Source organism: Solanum dulcamara, chromosome 5, assembly GCF_947179165.1.
Source record: "Solanum dulcamara chromosome 5, daSolDulc1.2, whole genome shotgun sequence".
In the NCBI taxonomy this organism is placed as follows: Eukaryota; Viridiplantae; Streptophyta; class Magnoliopsida; order Solanales; family Solanaceae; genus Solanum; species Solanum dulcamara.
This window is the reverse complement of record NC_077241.1, coordinates 69,088,322-69,107,511: the sequence shown is the minus strand read 5'-3', so window position 1 is coordinate 69,107,511 and position 19,190 is coordinate 69,088,322. Positions and strand designations below refer to the sequence as shown.

The 19,190-nt window shown below is 34.4% G+C and overlaps 1 protein-coding gene across 1 annotated transcript; it reads left to right on the top strand.

Annotated features, from left to right (window-relative positions):
* The first annotated feature begins 6,423 nt into the window (after window positions 1-6,423).
* Window positions 6,424-19,190, top strand: LOC129889506 (protein ACTIVITY OF BC1 COMPLEX KINASE 1, chloroplastic). The gene is made up of 14 exons (XM_055964819.1): window positions 6,424-7,006; window positions 7,478-7,684; window positions 10,564-10,653; window positions 10,745-10,891; window positions 11,355-11,519; window positions 11,634-11,774; window positions 11,855-12,034; window positions 14,332-14,527; window positions 15,847-15,974; window positions 16,500-16,571; window positions 18,114-18,226; window positions 18,334-18,481; window positions 18,571-18,640; window positions 18,748-19,190. The coding sequence occupies exons 1-14, from the start codon at window positions 6,740-6,742 to the stop codon at window positions 18,810-18,812; spliced, it is 1,989 nt and encodes a 662-aa protein (XP_055820794.1). The 5' UTR covers window positions 6,424-6,739; the 3' UTR covers window positions 18,813-19,190.

The following is a 19,190-nucleotide window of genomic DNA, read 5'->3' as shown; positions in this document are numbered from 1 at the left end:
GGACAAAAATCCCGTCTGCTAAATGTTCAATTTGCAGACCTAGACAAAGTTTTGTCTTTCCAAGGTCTTTCATTTCAAATTATTTCTTTAGATATTCAATTGCCTTTTGGATCTCTTTAGGGGTTCCAATTAGATTTATGTCATCAACATAAACGGCGAGTATAACAAACTCTCATTTCATTTTCTTAATAAAAACACATAGACAAATAACATCATTAATAGAGTCTTCATTTATTAAGTACTCACTTAGGCGATTATACCACATGCACCCTGATTGTTTCAGACCATATAATGATCTTTGCAGTTTTATTGAGTACATCTCCCGAGATTTATTACATGTTTCAGGCAATTTTAGTTCTTCTGGAATTTTCATGTAAATTTCATTATCAAGTGAACCATAAAGGTAAGCTGTAACTACATCCATTAGATGTATTTCAAGATTTTTATGTACAACTAGACTGATGAGATATCGAAATGTTATTCCATCCATAACAGGTGAATATGTTTCTTCATAGTTGAACCAGGTCTTTGAGAGAATCCTTGTGCAATAAGGCGTGCCTTGTATCTTATAATTTCATTTCTCTCATTTCGTTTTCGCACAAGAACCCATTTATAGCCAACTGGTTTCACACCTTCAGGGGTCTGGACTACAGGTCCAAGAACCTCACATTTAGTAAGTGAGTCTAATTCTGACTGAATTGTCTTTTGTCATTTTGGTCAATCACATCTACGTCGATATTCGTCAACGGATTTAGGCTCAATACTTTCACTATCTTGCATAAGGTTAATTGCAACATTATATGAAAAACATTATCAACTGTGATTTTCGATCGATCTAAATTTATCTCATCACCGGTAGAACTTGTTGAAAGTTACTTCGTTCACTTGAGTCTTGGGTTCACTGATTTCTTCAGGAATATCAGGATTACTCAAATCTTGACCTCCTTCAAGAGGTTCTTGTGTAGTATCATCTTTATTATTTTTTACGCTTCTCTTTCTAGGATTTTTATCCTTTGAACCCAGTGGTCTACCACGCTTCTGGCGTGTTTGAGATTCAGAAGCTATGATAGTAGTAGATAGTCCTTTTGGGACATCAATCCGGATAGGCATATTCACTGCACTGATATGTGACTTAGTTATTTGTTTAAAATCAGTAAATGCATCTGACATTTGATTTGCTATTTTTTATAAGTGGATGATCTTCTGGACCTCATGTTCACATATGCGGGTACGTGGATCAAAATGTGATAGTGATGAAACTTTCCACGCAATTTTTTTTCTTTTTTGGATTCTTTTTTCTCTCCCCCTAATGGCGGGAAAAGTGTTTCATCAAACCGACAATCTGTAAATCGAGCAGTAAATAAGTCTTTAGTCAACGGTTCAAGGTATCGAATTATGGAGGGTGGCCCAACATATATGCCCAACCTTCGTCGAGAGCCCATTTTTGTACATTGTGGTGGTGCGATAGGCACGCATATCGCACAACCAAAAATTCTTAAATGGGCTATATTTGATTCATGACCAAATACTAATTGTGACGGAGAGTATTTATTATAATGCGTCGATCTGAAACGTACAAGTACTGTTGCATGTAAGATAGCATGACTCCAAATAGTAATTGGTAATTTTGTTTTCATTAGTAGAGGTCTTGCTATCAATTATAGGCACTTTATAAATGACTCTGCAAGGCCATTTTGAGTATGAACATGAGCAGTAGAATGTTCAATTTTTATCCCAATTGATAAGCAATAATCATGAAATGCTTGGGATGTAAATTTTCCAGCATTATCAAGGCGAATGGCCTTAATTGGATAATCTGGGAATTGTGCTCTCAATCTTATTTTGTGCTAACAACTTCACAAACACCAGATTGCGAGATGATAACAGACACACATGAGACCATCTAGATGATGCATCTATTAAGACCATAAAATATCTAAACAATCCACTAGGTGGATGAATATGTCCACATATATCTCCATGAATACGCTCTAAAAAATCAGGAGATTCGATGCCAACCTTCAGGGTTGATGGTCTGGCAATTAATTTGCCTTGATAACAAGTAGCACATGAAAATTCATCATTTGTAAGAATTTTTTGGTTCTTTAACGGATGTCCAGTTGAATTTTTAAGAAGTCGTCTCATCATTATTGATCCAGGATGACCTATTCGATCATGCCATAGCACAAATGTATTTGGATCGGTAAACTTATGGTTTATGATCATATGTGCTTCAATTGCACTATTTTTTGCATAATATAGGCTAGAAGACAAAGTTGATAATTTTTTCAAAATATATTTCTGGTCTGAGACACTCTTGGTTATACAAAGATATTCAATATTCATTTCATTTAGTGTCTCAACATGATATCCATTTCTGCGGATATCTTTAAAACTTAACAAGTTTCTTGGGAATTTAGAAAAAAATAGTGCATCTTCTATAACAATTTTCGTCCCCTTAGGCAGAATTATAGTAGCTCTTCCGGAGCCTTCTATCATTTTTGAATTACCAGAAATTGTAGGAACATTTGCTTTTCTTCTTAGTAAGTTAGAAAAATATTTTTCGTCTTTAAATATAACATGAATTGTTCCACTATCAATTACACAAATATCCTTGTGATTGATCATTGATCCAAACAAAATTTGAGGCATATCCATATTTTTCTTCAAAAAGGGAATAAAGTAAATATTATAATTAATACATGATTTATTACATAAATTTTACTTGGATTGAAAAACAATATAAACATAATATTTAGTACAGATAAATAAAAAAAAATTACATATTATTAGTCTTATCAATATTCATATTGTCATCTGGAAAATTAAAGAAGTCAGCTACATCAAGGTGCATATGCTCTATATTATCTTCAGAGATAAAGTTTGTCTCTGGATTATTTTCTGCCCTTTTCAGAGATGTCGTATATAGCTGAACAAGGCGCTTTGATGAACGGCAAATCTGCGACCAGTGCCCCACACCTCCACATCTATGACATATTGTTTCTGAATTTTTCTTGGGTAAAACTTCTCGCTTTTCACTCTTCCTTTTATATTGCTGATTATTTCTCGGTGCCAGCCGAGCATCATGATTAAAAAATTTTCTTTGACCACGACCACGATTGGGGCCATGACCTCTTTCTCATTGGTCATAATTTGTCTGATTCACTTCAAGGAAGGGCAAAGAACCAACGGGCCGACTATCATAATTTTTCATTAATAGTTCATTGTGACGTTCAGCAATCAGAAAGTGAGAAAGTAATTCAAAATATTTTTTAAATTCTTTTTCGTGATATTGCTGCTGTAGGAGCATATTCACGGGTGGAAATGTGGAGTATGTTTTTTTCAGTTTATCCTGCTCAGTGATCTCTTCTCCGCATAAATTTAACTGAGCTATAATTCTAAACAGAGTAGAATTATATTCAGTTATATTTTTGAAATCCATTAATCTCAGATTTAACCAATCATGACAAACTTGTGGAAGCATGACCAACTTCAGGTGGTCATATCTTTCTTTTAAATTTTTCCACAATTTAAGGGGACTTTTAATGTGAGATATTATAATTTTAGCCCCTCGTCAAGATGGTGACGGAGAAATATCATGGCTTTAGCATGGTCTTGATTAGATGCCATATTGTCATCTTTAATGGTGTCTGCCAGATCCATTGATTCTAAATTAATTTCGGCATCAAGTGCCCTTGATGAGTAGCTTTTTCCAGAGATATCAAGGGTAACAAATTCAAGTTTGGAAATATTTGTCATTTTATGAAAATATATTTAAATAAAACTCTTACCACTTTTTGTTTACCTTCTAAAAATAGCTGGAGCCTCATGCTGATAACGTGTTATGAAATATAACTAACACAACAATATTTAAGAATTAGAAAACAAGGAAGAAGGGAAAACAGGAGAGAAAAATATAGTATCTCCGTATATCCATTCTCAAAGCAAAGATTGACATTTATAAACATGAGAACAAGCTAGAAAGAAGAAAAGATAACTAGTGGACAACTTGCCCACTTAAGGTGGGGCCACGTAGAAAAAAAAACTCCACTAAAGGGACATCCATTTACATAATAAGTAGAATAAATAAACATCAATTAATTAACAAACTTTTTAATTTTGGCAAAGTAAAATAATTAGCTTAAGTTTAAATGAATTAACTTGAAATATGGTCTATTAATTAAGCTAAACTAATTAACATAATATTTAGTTAAAAAACAAAAAATCTTTTTGAGACAATTTACGAATATAGGTTAAGGGTATAGTAAATTGTAGGTATGGAAAATTGGGTAGATGGTGGGTATAACCGCATAAAAAATATAATCCTTAAAAATGACAAAACTACTAAAATAACTTGAGAATATTTTAGTATTTTAAAATCGAAAAAGTTCGATAACTAATTTACATTGCAGGTGGTCAAAATTGGGTGTCAACAATTATCTAATGCATTTAGTGAGAATGTTACTTTAATATAACTGGCTCAAGTCAGAATCGGAAAAAAATATTCATTTAGCGAGATTATTACTTTATCGAGGTTTTACTATATATCATATACGTAAACAAAAGTAATTTTATCACGTCATTCAATTTTCTAGCACTTTGAGCTCCTTTAGATTCAGGAGTTCTTTTGTTATTATTAATTAAGTTTTGACCAATTAATTATTTATATGTATTTTAAGTAAAAATGACTTTTCTACTTTAAATTATCACTTTATGTTTATGCTTGAGAACTAATTATCATTGTAGTTGGATAAAAAAATGAAAAAAAATAAAAAGTAGAAGAATGAGACTCAATAATTAATGCAATATTGTCGTTGGATTAAAAAAATTAGAATAGGTTAGGGGTGTGTTTGGTATGAAGGAAAATGTTTTTCACAGAAAATGTTTTCCTAGAAAATGTTTATTTGAAAACAAGTTGGTTTCTAACTTATTTTCTCATGTTTGGTTGGTGAGTGAAAAATATTTTCTATTGTTTGATTGGTGAATGAAAATTATTTTCCAGAAATTATCTTTTATTATTGGCTAGAGAATAGAAAATATTTTTAAAAAAATTATTTTTGACATGAAAATCAACCCCATCGGGACCTGACCTCGACATTCAAATCGAAATTCGGCCCCGACGATCGATTCGAGATCCAACCCCGAGATAGATTTGAAATTCGATCCCAATCTCCGACCTGGGAGCTGACCCCAACTCCTGATTTGAGAATCGGTATTCAAACTGAAATCCAACCCTCGACCCTAACTTGCAAATCAGAATTTGATTTTTTAAAAAATAATTTTTTAATTTTTTGTTTTGTGGGGGAGGGCGGGTGTGTGTGTGTGGGGGGGGGGGTGACAGGGTGGTCGGGGTAGAGGTGGAGAAAGTAAAATGAAAATTTCAAAATTTGAAATATTTTTCAAAAATAAATTTTTAATTTTTTTTGGGGGAGGGGGGTGAGGTGAGAGAGGGGGTCGAGATAGGAATGAGGTACAAAATAAAATTTTTAAAATTCAAAATATTTTTTAAAAATAAAATTTTAATTTTTTTTGTCGGGGTGGGGGGGCTGGTATGGCGGTGGGATAGGAGTGGGGTAAAAGAAATGAAATTTACAAAATTTGAAATATTATTTAGAAATAAATTTTAATTTGTTTTAATTTTGTGTGTGGAGGAGGGGGCGGGGGTGGTCAGGTGTAGCGTGTGGAGGAATTGAAATTTTTTAAAATTTAAGTATTTTTTAAAATTTTAATTTTTTGAGGGTGGGGGTGTGGGGGTTGGAGCTGGTTTGGGGGTAGGGGTTAAAAAAAATTCAAAATTTTTTTTAAAAAGAAATTTTAATAATTTTTTTTTGAATGGGTAGGATCAGAATACGGGTGGGGTAAGAAAAAAAATTGTAATTTGAGATTGGGGAATAGTTTTGGAAAATGTTTTCCTTAATTTTTGGAGGAAAGTCATTTTTCTAAATTTGAGAAAAATAAGTTATTTTGAAAAAAAAAATTCCAAAACATTTAAGACAACCAAATATGAGAAAATAGGAAAACATTTTCCTTCATACCAAACACACCCTAAATTATGAGATTTTAAAATTGATATACTAGGTAGAATAAAATATGCACGCGAAACACATCATACACCTAAAATATTATTTATAAAAAATATTATATGAAATACAAATAAAATAAATTATTGTAGTAACTATTAACATGTCTATAAGTACAAAATAATATATAAAATAATTTAATTAATTTTTTCATCTTTGTAAGTTCATATACAATATATTTAACTATTGCATTAAAGTAATAAATTTATTTATTTTTTATTACATGAATATTGTATTTATTTTAATGATAAAATAGTATTTATTTCCGGATAAAAAGGCCAAAAAGAATGTACTCCTATTCAATTTAAATTAAAGATAAACTCTTAACTGATTTTCTTTCTTTTTGCTGCCACACAAAAGTCATAAACCAAAAACACCCCAGAAAAAAGAGAGAAACCAAAAAACACTTGAAGCATACTGTACAACTTACTATAAGATAGCTCCCAGCTACTTCCTTGAGTTTCCATCTTTCTGATCACCAAATATTTACAGACACAAATTTGTGGTCATCTCATTTTGCTACAACTTGCATGACTTCTTGTAACTTAAACAACCACAGATACTTTCCAATCAAAATTTCTTCTTAATTCATTATACATATGTAAAAATCCCAAATTTCCTCATCAATTTCACTTTTTCATCTTCTTGATTTCAGAAATATGGAGGGAATTTGTACTAGTTGCTTGTACTCTTCGATAACCCCATCATCAATTGAGTACAAAAACAGAAGGAAACTCTTGAATACAGTTCAAAAAAATCGATCTTTATCGACAAGGATTTGTGCAGTAACTAGTGTTTCTACTGTACAAACCCCCTCGGAGAAAACTGCTTTGCTAGTGAAGGATATTTCTAGGACTAGCGCTTTGGAGCAACTTGATATTGAACGTGGCGTTTGCATTCCCTTCCGGAAATACTCTCCAGAATCTGTATGAGAATTACTTGCTTCCTAGTTTTATTGTTTGGGTTTTATTGATTTCGGGGTATGTGAATAGCACCCTGGTAATTATTTTGCTAGTTTTCTTTGATAATTTTGTGGGTTTATAGAGAAAATCAATTTTTTATTTTGTGAAATTAGTTTTGCTCAACATGTTTGGAATATGTGAATAAATTCCCAGCGACTAATTGAGTGTTTTTTGATGATTTTTGTTGAAAATTATGGATTATTTTTTCGGGTATATATTGGAGAATTGAATTTGTAATATGTGATTAACATCTCTGATTGTTTGAGTTCTTTCGTTAACTTTTGTTGGCTTACTGGTAAGTTATGTGTGTAGTTTATGTGAATTACTTCCCGATTATTTGCTATATTGTTGGTAAAATTTTTGTGGATATATTGGAAAATTAAGTTCATTCTTCTGTGGAAATTTGTGTTTTTGATGCAAACTTTGGATTTTTAGGTGAGAAACAAGGTGTTAGAGTCAAGGGGACAGATTTTTTCTTTGGTTGGTAGAGGAATAGAGATTGTTTGGAGTTTGGGGCTTTACTGGACTACACTGGTGTATGATTATTTGGTGGGTCGTGACGAAGAAGTTGTTCCTTTCCGTGCTCGACAGCTGAGGAAGCTGTTGTGTGATTTGGGACCTTCTTTCATCAAAGCAGGACAGGTTTGGTGTTTTTAAATTTCTAAAGTTCTAGAACAATTGGTTGTTATATTTTCTGTAGGTGAGTATTGCTCTACTTGGAAATTGTAAACTTTGGAGTCTTAAACTGGAAAATCATTCTGTACTAGTGTGTGTAGCCAAAGAAGATATACAATGGCAGTTAAGGATGAAACAAACTGTTCGAGGAAGAATATACATTGCGCAAATATCGAGTACAAGACTGTAGAAATTCTATAAATTGCTGAATTGTGTAACAAAGAAGCATTTCACATCCCATTGGGTGGAAACTCTAATAGGCAGTGAAAGTTACTTTAGGATGACTCGGCAACATGATTTTAGGTGTGGTATCCTGCTTGCTAGTGTTCATCATTTTTTGGGGCATGAATAGGAGTCTTGTATTGGGTCACTACTATGGGCACATCGACTGAAAATGGTGAAATCTTCAGTGGCTTATTACTATACCACCAACACAAGTAGTTTTCAAATGGTCATTGCAGAAATATATATATATATATATATATATATATATTTGAAAAAGATAAAGTTGTATTCCTCAGCATTAAGGATATGCTAGAGACCTCCAAAAATTGGTTCCCAACAAGAGAAAACATAAAGGCTAATAGATTACAAAGTGCCTATAAAATCCGAAATTTGTGCAGCTTCTTCTATCCCTTTCTTTATACCAAAAATAAAAAGTAGTCAAGCAGTTCCATTTGACTTTATCTATTGAATTAGCCTTGTTTGCAAAGCATCTGCTATTTCTTTCTTTCCAAATAGACCACCAAATGCATGATGGTATTATACACCACTTTTTCTTAGATTTTCTCCCCCCCTCTATAGAAATAGATATTGCTTGGTGAATACACGTTAATCCCATCTTTAGAGGAACAATGGAACATTTCTGTATTCCTGAGATATAGTCAATACTAGTGACAATTGACCTTCTCTTTTCCCAATATATAGTCAATAGTAGTGCAACATGTAAGACTTGTGCTCTGAATTTACTTCACTTGTCTAAGCACATGATTTTTGACCAGTTCCATTTCTAAATATTTGTAAGACTAATAGATTGAATCAAGATTGTTAGAAAAGAATACAGATTGGTTTTTTTTCCCTTGTCTTATTGTTTTTGGATCAAGGTTGTTAAAACGTCTGTCAGATACAAATTAAAGAGTCGCATATTGAAGATTAAGAGATCGACAGGACTGCTTAGTGAGGTTCATAAATGATAGAATACAGAGTTAGAGAACTGGTCATGAATCTAAATGTGCCATATGCAGCAGATGCAAGCTATTGTTAGGTATATCTGCTGGTTATGTCTACTGTATGGAAGAGCTAGACGCATTGGCAATAGGGTGCAACTAAACATTAAGAAATTAAACCTCTTTGGTAGAATTGAGTTCAAATTGAATGCTTCCTGGTCATCTTATATTTCTTGTACAAACATAACATGTGATAATTTCCAAGAATGTGCACTTAAGCTTAGATGTCAGTTCCTTTTGATTTCGCTGTTATTCAGCAATAATGGTCATTTGTTTATTGTATTGTTTTCTCTGCAGGCAGAGGTATATTATTTAAATGGACTTACAACTCTTTTAGTTTAGCTCTGTTTTGTTGGTTTTATAAAAGATGGTGGAGCAACAAAAATATTAGAAGTCATTGAAATTGTCTTAAAAACAGAAAATCTGCAGAATAAAATTCAAAAACCTAAATTATCTCAACTAAAATTTATCTAACTAAATTTAAATTTAAACTAAATTACTTAATATTCTAGTAAATCTGTAGTAACAAAAACAATTTTCAACACTCCTCCATTGCTTCTGTTGCTGGAATTTTAAAAAGTTGTTCCTCAATTTTTGTTTCCGTTGTTTGTGATTTAGGATTGTTTTGAGCTTCTATGAATTTACATGTACTTTTGTAACATGACTCTTTCTTCTTTTGACAATAACATTGTTTTATCTAAAAGCTCTTTTGAAAAAGCTTTAATTTGGACAATTGTAAGATTTGCAAAAAGTTGTTGTAAGGATTTTTCTTCCATCACAACATCCCATTAATCATAGGCTTCAAAGTACGACTTGAACTTCAGTAACCAAATTTATAGTTTTCACTAGTGAAGATTTGTGGGTTATTCAAAGGATATTGATGCTTGTCATGATTAAAATAAGTATGGATAAATTTTTATGGGTCCAAACAGTTTTTGGTTAAAAACAGTTTAACATATAATTGGTATTGGTTGAAAATAGCCCTACGTTAAAAAGAAGCATGGTTTAAAAATTGATATTGGGACCCAAAAGTTAAAAATAAGCAAGGGTTAAAGATGGGGTTCATGCGTTAAAAATAAGCATGAGTTAGAATGGGTTGAAAATTGGTATGGAGGTTAAAAGTGGCTGACAATTCCTCTTTAATGAACACAGATCCATTAAGATCAATGGAAGTTCTAGGAAGAACTCATAGATCCGATAGAGTCTCTGATACCACTATTGTTTTTTCAAAAGATGGTGGAACAGCAAAAATACTAAAAGTGATTGAAATTATCTCTCAGTTTTTATTAAGCACAGAGGGTTTAAATAGCCAATTAAAAACAGAAAATCTGCAGAATAAAATTCAAAAACCTAAATTATCTCAATTAAACTTATCTAACTAAACTACTTATTTAAACAAAGACTACTCCTGCAACTAAAGTACTTAATATTCTAGTAAATCTGCAGTAACAAAAGCAATTTTCAATACGTTTAGCTTACCTAATTTCTTGTGCATTTATACTTCTGTTCAGAAAACTTGCTTAAGTGCCTACTTGTGTACACCCAAAGTTGGAGGGCATACATGCCAAGATGAGGCTAAGTTAAAGGGCAGTTTATGTATTATGCCTTCTTTTTTTACAGGTGCTTGCAAACAGGCCCGATATCATCAGAGAAGATTACATGAATGAACTTTGCATTCTTCAAGATGACGTTCCTGCCTTCCCTAATCAGGTACTTAGATGACAAGTGAGGTGCAGGTGATGCATGCTTTTGTTACATTGAACACTTTTCCTTTGAGCAGAAATCATTGACAATGATGTAGGTTGCTTTTAACATCATAGAAGAGGAATTGGGCCAACCACTTGAAGCTGTTTTCAGCAAAATTTCTTCAGTAACTATTGCAGCTGCAAGTTTGGGTCAAGTATACCGTGCTACTCTACGTGCTTCAGGGGAAGAAGTTGCCATAAAGGTTGACCATTTCCTGCTTGCTTGCAATCTTTCTTTTCTGTTGACCAATTTTAGTGCTAAATCTTGAAGTCTTTCCTCGTATCATCAATGTGTCAACCAAACTTTTGACGATTCTCTTTGGCCTTCTTTTATAGTCATTTGGTGAACACCTGTTGACGAACTAGTAACAGTAAAAAGACGATTGTCCACTACATAAATAGCTGAAAAATATCTGGATGGCCATTAAAAATAGTCAAGTAGTAAGCTTTGTAGGTTTGTTAAGGTCTGATATTTCACACTTGACACAAATGTGCATAGATAAATCCTGTCTGGTATCTAATCATTCCTTTTTTTAATGCTAGTTTCATACTAACATATATGCATCTCATTTGAAGCTTCTGGCTGTTTTGTAGAAGCTTTAAAGAATTGAATTAACAATATAATGCAGTGGTATTCATAATTGGGGTTTGCTCTTTCCTTTTTAGGTGCTAAGGCCGCAAATAGAGCCTATCATCTACAGAGATCTTTTTCTCTTCCGCACTCTAGCTTCCTTCTTGAATGGCATCAGTCTACAGAAACTGGGGTGTAACGCTGAGCTTATAGTTGATGAATTTGGTGAGAAGCTATTGGAGGAGTTGGATTATACCTTGGTAATGCTGCACATTCCTATTTTTGCAAATTGAATGGGGAAATAAGTTTTACTTATTTTGGAAGGCTTTCACTGTCTGTGTTCTTTAATCATCCCTCTTCTTTTTCCTTTCTAGGAAGCGCGTAATATCGAAGACTTCTTGGAAAATTTCAAAGATGACCCTACTGTTAAAATACCTCGGGTTTACAGACAGCTTTCTGGTTCACGTGTTTTGGTGATGGAGTGGATTGATGGAATTCGGTGCACTGACCCACAGGTGTGGATCTTTAGTTTTCCTCAAATGCGTGCTTTGGGATGTCCTCCTTGTATTTATACATTGTCATTCTTGTGACTTAGGCAATCAGAGATGAAGGAATTGATATAGATGGATTTTTAACTGTTGGAGTCAGTGCAGCCTTGCGGCAGCTACTTGAATTTGGCCTATTCCATGGGGACCCTCACCCTGGGAATATCTTTGCTATGCGAGATGGACGCATTGCCTATGTGGACTTTGGCAATGTTGCTGTGCTCAGTCAGGTAATAGGATGGATCTACTGTATATCTGGTATTTAGTTAAATGATGCCTGATGTGATTGAGTTTATGTCTATGTGTGTGTGCATGCATGCATGAGCATGTCAAATACAGGTCACAAGGAATCCCCGACAATCTACTATGGTCTTAGACTTACGTATGATCATGTATTCATCCTCAGATTACCAAAATCGGAAGTTAGGAGGTCAAATTTGTTGTCATTGACTCGAAGTTATTGCAGGCCCAAACAAAATGCATCTATTGCTACATAAGTTTGAGGATCTAGTAAATAATGGAAGTCTGAAGAAGGTGAGAATTGAGGGTTAAAATGCTAATTATTGGATAAAGTTGATATATAGAACATATTTGTTGATGAGTTGCATAGGATGATAATATCAACTTGCTAGTGTAGGTTGTCTAGATTCTGCAAAATGCATCTATTGCTACATAAGTTTGAGGATCTAGTAAATAATGGAAGTCTGAAGAAGGTGAGAATTGAGGGTTAAAATGCTAATTATTGGATAAAGTTGATATATAGAACATATTTGTTGATGAGTTGCATAGGATGAGAATATCAACTTGCTAGTGTAGGTTGTCTAGATTCTGCAAAGTGGTTGCAGGCCCTTTCTCTTAACTGCTGTTAAGGGAAAAGGAAAGAAGAACACCCCTTTTATATTTTGATTTACTATGAATATAGTCTTCCTAGTGGCTTTGCATAGTTATTTCTTCTTTTATGATATATCTGATGATGATGATAATAACAAAATGTCATGCTAGAAATCTCAAAAAGTAGAGTTTCTTATGAGAAACTTGAGTCAATGTGCTGAAAATCTTCAGTGTCTCTCCTTCCAATGCAAACTGAATCGTGAAGAGATGTATTACAAGATATGATGCATACTGAAGTTAATTCTATCAAGCAAGAAGGTAGTGTTCCGGTGATTTTTGTGCTGTGACGTGTGAGCCTCCCAAGAGAGTGATCATTAATGTGAAAGGGGAAGTTTATTGGTGTTAGAGGCTTTCCTGGTTTCTATCTACAAACTGGGACTAGTCTTGCTTTCTATTTGGGTCATTTTGTACCACAACTTTTTGAATTGGAAGAATCCATATGATGAGGTGTAGAGAATAGAAGACTAGGAGTAGACAGGAGGTACCTAGTGAGCTATTCTACTGAATTTCACTAAAATCCTCAGGTTCATTCTAGTACCAAATCGGCTCATTGTCGCTTTAAGTCTTTGTTCATATGAACATTCAATCATTTGTCTATTCAGAGGAGGGACTCAATACCGTAACTATGATAAAGAATAATGACCTGAAAATTAAATGTTCAGAGGAGGGACTCTATCCGGAATCTGATTTCATGAAGAAAAGGAGAGGAAGATTTTTCCAAAACAGTAGCCACAATTCAATGCTAGAGGAACTCAATACCTAATCTTTGATAGCATGGAGAGAAGGAAGAGAAGAATATTTTCAGTACAATGACCTGAAATTTAATATTTAGAGAAGGGACTCAATACCCAAAGCCTAATATCATGAAAAAGAAGAAGCGAAGAATACTTCTTCCATACAGAACCTGAACTTCAATTTTGCAAAGAGGTGTTTAGCTTGAAATGTCACCAAAAGAATGACCAAAATAGTGGCTAGAAAGGGAGTGTGCTAGAACGGCTATTGAAAAGAAACACAACTTTGCCAGAATGTCCATCGAAAGGTATGCTGCCACAATGGTCACCAGAAAGAGGTGTCTAGCTGTCAGAATAATCACCTGGAACTAAGGAGGCATGAATAGTAAAACATAGAAAAGAAAGAAAACCTTCACCGGGCGGGTGACACAAGGCCACCCTGCAGTAGGCAAAGTTACTTACATCTCTACCAAGATTGTAGGGACTGTGGTACCGTGTGAAAAGAGAAACCTCTCTGTGAAATTAGTTTGAGAAATAATGTACAAGAACAGTTCCTCATTTAGGAGTCTTGGATATGTACAATATGTTAAATAATTATTCTCTTTATCAAAAGGGTAAGTAAATACAAAATATTCTATTGTATCCTTGTGAATATAATGAAACAAACTCCAAAATTAGGGTCTACATACATCCTACCTTCCCCAGACCCCACTTGTGGAATTGCACTGGTTATGTTGTTGTTGTTCAGTTGTTGTACCCTGCAAAATTCTCCTACAGTTCACGGAATCAAGAGTTCTATGGAATAGCATCAGTTCTCCTTACTTTCAACATATATATTTGCCCGGAGCTACTTGTCTACCAGTTGGCCTGCAATTTGATTCTATCTGCCTGTCTTCTCTTTGCAGCAAAATAAGCAGATACTGATTGATGCAGTTGTCCATGCGGTGAATGAGGACTATGCTGAGATGGCAAACGATTTTACCAGGCTGGGATTCCTAGCAAGTGGAACCGATGTTGCCCCCATTGTTCCAGCATTAGAAGCAATATGGCAGAACTCACTTGAAAAAGGACTTGCTGACTTTAATTTCAGAAGTGTTACAGGTACCTTGAATGACTAGCTTTGTTAATATCCATTTTGTTCCTGTTAATTGCACCCTGCTCCCAACTTGTAGAAATTTTGTGCTTTTTCCTGTGCAGCCCCTTACTTGGTAATTATGCCCTTTGAAGTTGGCACTAGTAGATATATGAACATAAGCAGCTAAGAACGATATACATTGTGATGCCCTAAACAACAATCTCTCACCATTTAGATCCTTATGACACATAAAATTTGCACCACACTTTGTTGCACCAAGAGAGAGATTAAGCTATGATTTTTTTTGTAACTGCTAAAATTACCGAACCAATACCTTTCTTTTAATCGAAAAACTACAGATCTTGTATATTCAGACTGAAAGTCGCAGATATTCCCTCTATTCTGTCACTCTTCCAGCCACAAAGTTCTCATGCATCACCTCCAAACCTAGGAGCTTGATTGAGTTAAATATACTAGGGACGTTCAGATCCTTATATTGTTGACAAGTTACGCAGGGGTCATTGATGTAGAGATTAGTAATGCCAGGATTAGGAATGTATGAATTAGTACTGCAAGGATTGTAAGGTGCTGATTATTTCTTGTTGAATATCTAGTTTGATATATTACAAATTACAATTTTTCTTCCTATTATGAGGGTTAGTTTTCGTCAATTTAGTATTTTTAATCCACGTATTACTAAAACCCACATTCTTATTTAACATTTATCTTGCATAGAATAAGGGGGCAGCACGGTGCACTAAGCTCCCGCTATGCGCAGGGTCCGGAAAATGGCCCGACCACAAGGGTCTATTGTACGCAGCCTTACCTTGCATAGAATATTATACAGATTCCCACATAACTTATGCATGTAATATTTGTAAGGAAAACAAAAAGGAGTAACCAACATTGTCTAACGTAATACTGATTTCTATGTGGATGTTAAATCTCCTCAAACCCAAACCAAACATTTGTATAACTTAATGCCAGTTTTATATGGAGACTAAATCTCCCAAAATCCAAACCCAAACTGTTTTATGAAATATGCAAAGTGATTTGCTAACTATCCTATTTGTCTAACTACAAATTGGCTACATTGGGCCTATGTTTGTTAACCTAATTTGAGTTCAGTAAGTCCTGAGGAATTAAAAAAATGTCTTCACCATCATTTGGTTCTTATAATTGGCATTTGTGACGATCAGTTTCCACTAATTAAGACTGCACCAGTAATTGTTTACTCTTTGCTGTTTGAAGACACCTGGATTTATCAATTGAGATTTATGATGCAAATGCTACCAGAGAAAATTCAATTTGTTTTCTAACATTGTAAATAATATTCTCACTGCAGGCAAATTCAATCAACTAGTTTACAACTATCCTATTCGAATACCAGAAAGGTTTTCTCTTGTCATTCGTTCTCTATTGACTCAAGAAGGCATTTGTTTGACCCTGGAGCCAGGTTTCAAGTTTCTAGAGGTAAATCATCTAGTTTTTTAGCTTGCAACTTTTGAGAAAAAATGTGTGTTTACTATTTTGTTCTCATTAATAAGCCATCTGGTAATGCTGTTGGTCGGAACACCAGAGAAACTTCTCTGCTAATCATTTGAATAAAATTTGACACGTTGATCCACAGTCATTAAGTTTGACAACAAAAAAGAAAGACCTGCTTGGAAATGATTTTGTAGTTTGGTATCACTCTGGAATAAAGTAAACTTCAGCTCATACTCATGGCCCCTCGAAAGTTCTAATGAAGCACATTCTGTAATCTCTACTCTTCTTTTACGCAGTGTAGCAATTAAGGCTACAAGCAAATGCAAATAAGTGATAAATCATTAGGCTGTTTTGGTTTTAGGTATACACCTATTTTAGTCATGACACGTCAAATAATACGAGGCATTGTGCTGAAAATATTTGATTCTAGTAATATTACTCTTATGCATGCTATTTTGCATACTTTTTTTCTTATGTTTATGCTATTGATAATCATGAGCATCAAATCAGGTCGCCTATCCTTATGTGGCAAAGCGTCTCCTAACAGATCCTAACCCAGCTTTACGGGAACGCCTTATACAGGTTGGTTAATGATCTCTTTGTTTTATCATGCTTTATGAAGAGCGTACTATTTTCTATTTAACCTCTTGTTCAACCTTCCTTGAACTTTTTATTGATGTTGGATTTAGATTTTTGTGTCGACATACGAAATATTTATATATATTACTCTTCAACAAGTGTAAAATTAGGCCTCAGTTCTTTAAGTTATTTAAAAGTAACTGTATGATGAACGCAAAGAGTTCCTTGAGTAAATGACATCATTCTGACCTAAACAATTGTATGTCCAGTTCTACGTCTTATCTGACCTGACTTGTTTGGGGACCATGGCTCGGCAGTTATGATATACATAACTTTTGACGTCTTAATGTTTTCTGGAAATCAGTGTGGAATTTAACTATAGAAATGGGTAACGATTAAAGTTGCTGTAGTTAGGTCAAGGATAGTTTCAAAATGTGTTCTATATGGTAATTTATTTGGTTTATGAGAACTGTAAATCCAGAGGCAACTGATAGGAAGTATCGGTAGAAATGGGACCAGCCTGGATGGACCTAAAGTTTATCTTGGAGAAAATGGATCCAATCTGCTCGATATAATCCTTGATTTTGCAGCTAGCATTCTTTCTGATGGATCAGATCATATTGAAGTTCAACTGCAGATCTCCTGATAGCTAACTCATGCCGTATCCAACTCAAGAGACAATATTATTTCTATAGTGAGAGAGTGGTCAACCTCTTAAACCATACTGTGTCATCAGTGATCTGGTCAATAAGTCATTGGGGTGACTTTTTTTTAACCGTAACTGGGGAGGTCATTGAAGTCACTTTTCTGGGATAGTTGTCAGCTTTTTGTTGTAGTATTATCAGTGATTGGATGGTGGTTGTTAACAATAGGCAGAAGTTAGTTGTGGCCTTCTACCTTGCTAGGCTTTGTTTCTTCTTTCTTTCAATGATTTGCTGGGAACAAACTAGGGTCAGAAAATGAAAGAAATAACAAGACTTGTCATGTGGCAGATTTGTAGTATTTGGTTAGTCCATATCTAGTCCAACTTCAGCCCAAAAATGGAATTTTGAATTGTGTAATAGTTATTACAATGTGGTCCACCAATTTTTCTCACAATACAGTTTATCCAAAGTTAAGGTGATACTGGTCCTTTGATACCACTGCTAACAATCTATGGTGGGATTTTTTTTTTCTTCAATAGTAGTTGGATTGATAGTTAAATCAAGAGGGAAATTTCTGAAAGAGTGTCTGATTGAGTCCGGGCTGTTCTTCAACATCAATTAGCACATAGGTAATCTAGAGATACATTGTGAAATCTTATTCATTCTGGGCCTGTAGTTAACCTCATAATCAAATATGACTCCATTCATTTGGGTTGGAAGTATCCACCCTCCATTAACTCCCCTTCCTCCTCCTAGCACTTCTTTAAAAAAAAAAAAAGAACAAATACTAAAAGAAAGAAGAAACTGAGGGATCCTTGATTAAAACAAATGGCATAATGTGCAAGCTATTGACTCTATTTGTTTGTCTTGCGGTTATTGTTCTCTCTGCTTCACTTGTTAGGTTCTGTTCAAGGATGGTCTCTTCCAGTGGAAACGACTGGAGAACCTAATATCTCTAGCAAAGGAAAATGTCACGAAACTGAGCAAAAACCCTGCATTTCGAGGGAATAATAGGTACTTCTTGGCACTCCCTTCTTTACTCTTTGACGAAGTATACCTTTTGCATTATCCTGTTCCACTGTTATGTGAAACTTTTCACATTTTCTGGTTTGTTTTATCAGAGGAACAAGCAATCATTTGAAGAATGAACAGAAGTTAGACCTCACTGACACAATCAAGGATGGAGCTCGACTTTTCATAATTGATGAAGGAATTCGCAGGCAGCTTCTTCTTGCTTTGACTGAAGACTCCAAGCTTCACATTCAAGAAGTATGTAATATCTGATAGATAGATAGATAGATTATAGATAGTTGTCTATGTCAGAAAATGCACAACTCTGATGTGATTGTCTCTTGCAGGTAGTTGATGTATATAGACTGCTTGAAGACCAGGTAGATGTACCTTCAATGGCTTTGGAACTAGCACAAGGTACACTTCCATTGTTCATAGAACCTTCCTTCCAGATAATACCGGTAGATCATACATTTCATAATATATGATTCATCATGAGCTTTACATGTCTTATATGTTTTCAGACTTACCATCCGTTGCTCGAGATATATTGCTTTCATGGAGTTCCTCCGTATTATCAGACCGATAGTTCCCTTCTGATGCATTTCTCAACCAGTGATAGTTCACTTTGTTATCATGATGTAAAGTTGAGTTCTCCCTCTCCTCCCCTTCCCCCCTTCTCTGCCCTCCCCCTTCTTTCCCTTTATTTCTTCTGCTCTTGATTACATTTTTCCCATGGGATCAAGGTGGAATCTAGAATCTGCAAAGTTTTGGGTAAATATATTTGTATAGTATAGGGGAAGCAAGAAAGAGATGAAAGTCGTGTAAATGAGAAATTCATGTCGATAACACACATTTTCACAGGTATGATGCAACAAACCTATCGAAAAGATGGCATCATGTATAGCAGTGATTCTTATACAGTTCTTGTTTGCTGAAAACATATTCCCTCAACTTAAACATGCAA